The sequence below is a fragment of the Egretta garzetta genome, unplaced genomic scaffold (assembly GCF_000687185.1).
Source record: "Egretta garzetta isolate BGI_Z169 unplaced genomic scaffold, ASM68718v1 scaffold9, whole genome shotgun sequence".
NCBI classification, from domain to species: Eukaryota; Metazoa; Chordata; class Aves; order Pelecaniformes; family Ardeidae; genus Egretta; species Egretta garzetta.
Window position 1 is genome coordinate 1,758,919 of NW_009260763.1, and position 4,139 is coordinate 1,763,057.

At 46.9% G+C, this 4,139-nt stretch overlaps 1 protein-coding gene across 1 annotated transcript in view; it reads left to right on the forward strand.

Annotated features, from left to right (window-relative positions):
- The first annotated feature begins 2,241 nt into the window (after positions 1-2,241).
- HMGN3 (high mobility group nucleosomal binding domain 3) overlaps positions 2,242-4,139 on the forward strand; it is a 32,885-nt gene continuing 30,987 nt past the window's right edge. The window contains exon 1 of the mRNA XM_035901496.1: positions 2,242-2,430. Within this exon, the coding sequence (XP_035757389.1) occupies positions 2,242-2,430 (189 nt within the window). The remainder of the gene's footprint in view (positions 2,431-4,139) is intronic.

Consider the following 4,139-nt stretch of genomic DNA (forward strand, 5'->3'; position numbering starts at 1 on the left):
AGGGCTACTGCAAGTAGAATGACTTAGGAGAAGGTTTAAGGTGATAGAATCACTTCACTGGAATTCTTGTCTAACTGAGATCAGAAAGGCTCTTCCCCTGGCTGTGCAGATTAATTCAAGATTTACTACTTTTAATACTACTTTATCTCAAAAGGCGGTATCTTTCTTGGTCAAGCTTTTGTATGCAAGGAGATTAGAAGGTAAGAAGCTGAGACAAGGGAGAGAAAAAATACTGTAAGAAGATTGCCAGTTGCGGTAATTTAGTGTCTATGTTAGTATTTAGAAGGTATCGTGGCTGGAGGTGTTGCTGAACTTGAGACAGATGAAGGCCTTTGCTCTTGCTTCAGCAAGTCACGCAAAACAATGTGCTTGTATAAATAGGTCATAAATTGCCTCACAGATTTATGTAATAGAGTAAGAAAGCTAGAAGGGCAGGCGGTTGCCCTACTTTGACAATGGGCTGGATAACCATGTAGTGTGCTTCTCATTTAACTTCAATATGCAGTTGCCTCTCCAGGGTCAGTGTTTCTACTATACGACTGTATCAAGGCTTAACAGAGTCATGGAACCCTGATTCTCCACAGATTTTTATAATGTATTTTCCTGCAGTCTTTTTTTTTTTTTTAATAAGTCACAGTGGATGTTGGAGATACCTAACTGATAAGACTTTTCTCACAGCAATCTCTGATATCTGAAAATAGTTGTTTCACTTGTTCAAGAATTACCTTGTTAATGGTTTCCTTTTTTTTTTTTTTTTCCCCATGATTTCATTTGTTCTTGATTCTCTGGAACCAAAATAGTTCCAGAAGATTGCAAAGAAGTTTCCAAACAGACTTGCTTTGCTTTGCTTGGATATTTCGAGAACTCACAAGACTGGCATGCTGCCGTGGATAGACACAGGCTCTTCAAGAGGGACAGGCCAGGATGGCAAGGAGTGGGAGTTGTCCTTTATGTTATAGCACAGCAAGAATGCACGGAGCTCTGCCTGGGGACAGGTGATGAGCCAGCTGAGAGCTCACGGGTGGGTTAAAGGGCAGACCAGTGTGGGTGACATCGGGGTGGGTGTCTGCTACAGGCTGCCTGATCAGGAATAAATAGATGAGGCCTTCTCTGGACAACGGGAAGAAGCCTCATGTTCACAGGGCTAGGTCTTCCTGGAAGAGTTGAACCACCCTTGTATCTGCTACAGGGGTGACATGGCAAGGTGCAAACAATCCAGGAGGATTCTGCAATGTGTCAGTGACAGCTTCCTGGCACAGACAATTGGGGAGCTGATGACAGGTGCTCAGCTGGATCTGGTAGTTCCTGTACTGGGTCTGTCTGGGATGGAGTTAACTTTCTTCATCGCAGCTCGTACGGTGCTGTGTTTTAGATTTATGACCAAAACAATGTTGATAACACACTAATGTTTTAGCTGTTGATGAACAGTGTTTGTAGAAAGTCAAGGCCTTTCCTGTTTCTTGCTCTGCTTTCTGCCCCCTCCACATCCCCAAATAGATTGGAAGAGGACAGAACCAGGCAGATGACCCAAACTAACCAAAGAACTATTCCATGCCATGTAAGACCACGCTCGGCAATAAAAAGGGAGAGGAGTAGGTTTAGGGAGGTTAGCCATCTTTTGCTTGGGAACTGACTGGTTGTTGGCCTGCTTGTGGAACGTGGTGATTGCCTTTGCATCACTTGTTTTGTTTTCTTTCTCTCTTCTTCCACTTCTCTTTTGCTTATTAAAATTTTTGCATCTCAACCCACAAGCTTTCTTGCTTTTACTCTTCCTCTTCCCCCATCCCACTGGGGTTGAGGGGGAAGTGATTGAGCAGCTGTGTGGTGCTTAGCTGCCTACTGGTGTTAACCCACAATGCTTACAAACAGCAAAGAACTGGTTGGGGTTGTGAAGATCAGGCAGTCTTGGCTACAGTGACTGTAGGTGATGGAGTTCAGGATCCTGTGAGGAGGGAACAAGGCAAAAAGCAGGATCACAACCCTGGACTTCAGAGGAGCAGATTTTGACCTGTCTGGGGACCTGCTTGGAAGAATCCTGTGGGATAGGGTCTGGGGGAGAGAGGAGGGGTGCAGGAGAGCTGGCTGTTTTTTAAGGATCGTCTCTTGCAAACTGAAGGATGGTCCATCCTCATGTGCAGGAAGGCAGGCAAAGGTGGCAGGAGGCCTGCACGGATGACCAAGGAGCTCCTGACAAAACTCAAACACAAAAAGGAAGCATGCAAGAGGTAGAAGCAGGGACAAATGGCGTGGGAGAAATACAGAGCCACTCTCTGGAAGTTCAGTGATGGGATTAGGAAAGCTGAAAGCATCCTGGAGTTGAATGTGGCAAGGGATGTGAAGAGCAACAGGAATGGCTTCTTCAAGTGTATCAGCAGCAAAGGGAAGACTATGGAAAATGTGGGTCTGCTGATGGGTGGAGCAGGAGACCTGGTGACAGAGGGCACAGAGAAAGATGAGATGCCTGACTGCTGTCTTCACCTCAGTCTTTAGTGGCAAGACTTGTCTTTGGGAATCCCAAGTCCTTGAGGCCAGTGGGAAAATCTGGAGCAAGGAAGACTTGCCCTTGGTGGAGGAGGATCAGGCTAGGGAATGTTTAAATGAACTGGCGATACACAAATCCATGACACCTGGTGGGAGACACAAGCAAGTGCTGAGGGCACTGGCCAACGTCATTGTGAGGCCATTCTTGGTTATCTCTGAAAGGCCATGATGATCAGGAGAGGTTCCTGAGGACTGGAAGAGAGAAAATGTCACTCCTGTCCTCAAGAAAGAGGAATTACAGGCTGGTCAGCCTTGCCTCAATCCCTGGGAATATGACAGAGAAAATAATCCTGGAAATGTTTCCAAATTTATTAAGGTGATTTGGAGTAGTCAGCATGAGTTTATGAATGGGAAATCATTCCTGTCTGACTTGATAGTCTTCTATGATGAGGTAACTGGTGGGGAGAGTTGTAGATGTTGTTTATATTAACTTTAGCAAGGCTTTTGATGCTCTCCCATGACAGAGTTATTGAAAAACCTATGAAGTATAGGCTAGGTAAGTGGACAACAAGATGAACTGAAAACTGGCTGAACTGCCTGGCCAAAGCCAATCACAGGGATCTGGTTAGTGGCATGAAGTGCTTCTGGAGGCTAGTCACTACTGATGCACCCCAGGGGTCAATGCTGGAGCAACTAATGTTTAACATCTTCATTTATGGCCTAGATGATATAACACAGTGTTCTTTCAGGAGGTTTGCAGAAGATGAAACAAAACTGGGATCAGTAGCTGATATACCAGATGGGCACGCCGCCACCTCTGAAGAATGACCTTGACAGCTGAAGAAGTGAGCAGACAGAGATTCCACAGAGGGAAATGCTGAGTCCTGTTCCTGGAGAGGAATAACTCTGTGTACCAGTAGACACTAGGGGATGATGGACTGGAAAGCAGCCTGGCAGAAAAAGTCCTTGGAGTTCTGTTGTTTGACAGGTCAAACAATGCTGCTTGCATTGTGTCCTTGTGGCTAATGGTGTCGAGAGCTGCATTAGGAAGAGTGTTGCCAACAGGTCAAGGGAGGTGATTCTTCTATACTCGGCTCTGGTGAGACATACTTGGAGTGCCATGTTCAGTTCTGGACTATGCAGTACAACAGAGACATGAACATACCAGAGAGTCCAGCAAAGGTTCATGAAGATGAGTGGTGTCCCTCAGGGGTCTGTACTGGGACTGGTGCTGTTTAATGTTTTCATCAATGACTTAGCGAGATCAAGTGCACCCTCAGCAAGTTTGCGGATGACACCAAGCTGAGTGGTGCGGTTGACACACCAGAAGGACGGGATGTCATCCAGAGAGACCTGGACAAGCTGGAGAGGTGGGCCTGTGTGAACCTCATGAGGTTCAACAAGGCCAAGTGCAAGGTCATGCACCTGGGTCGGGGTAACCCCCAGTATCAATACAGGCTGGGGGAAGAAAGGATTGAGAGCAGCCCTGCCGAGAGGGACTTGGGGGTGCTGGTGGATGAAAAGCTGGACATGAGCCGGCAATGTGCGCTGGCAGCCCAGAAGGCCAACCGTACTCTGGGTTGCATCGGGAGAAGCGTGGCCAGCAGGTCGAGGGAGGTGATTCTGCCCCTCTACTCTGCTCTGGTGAGACCTCACCT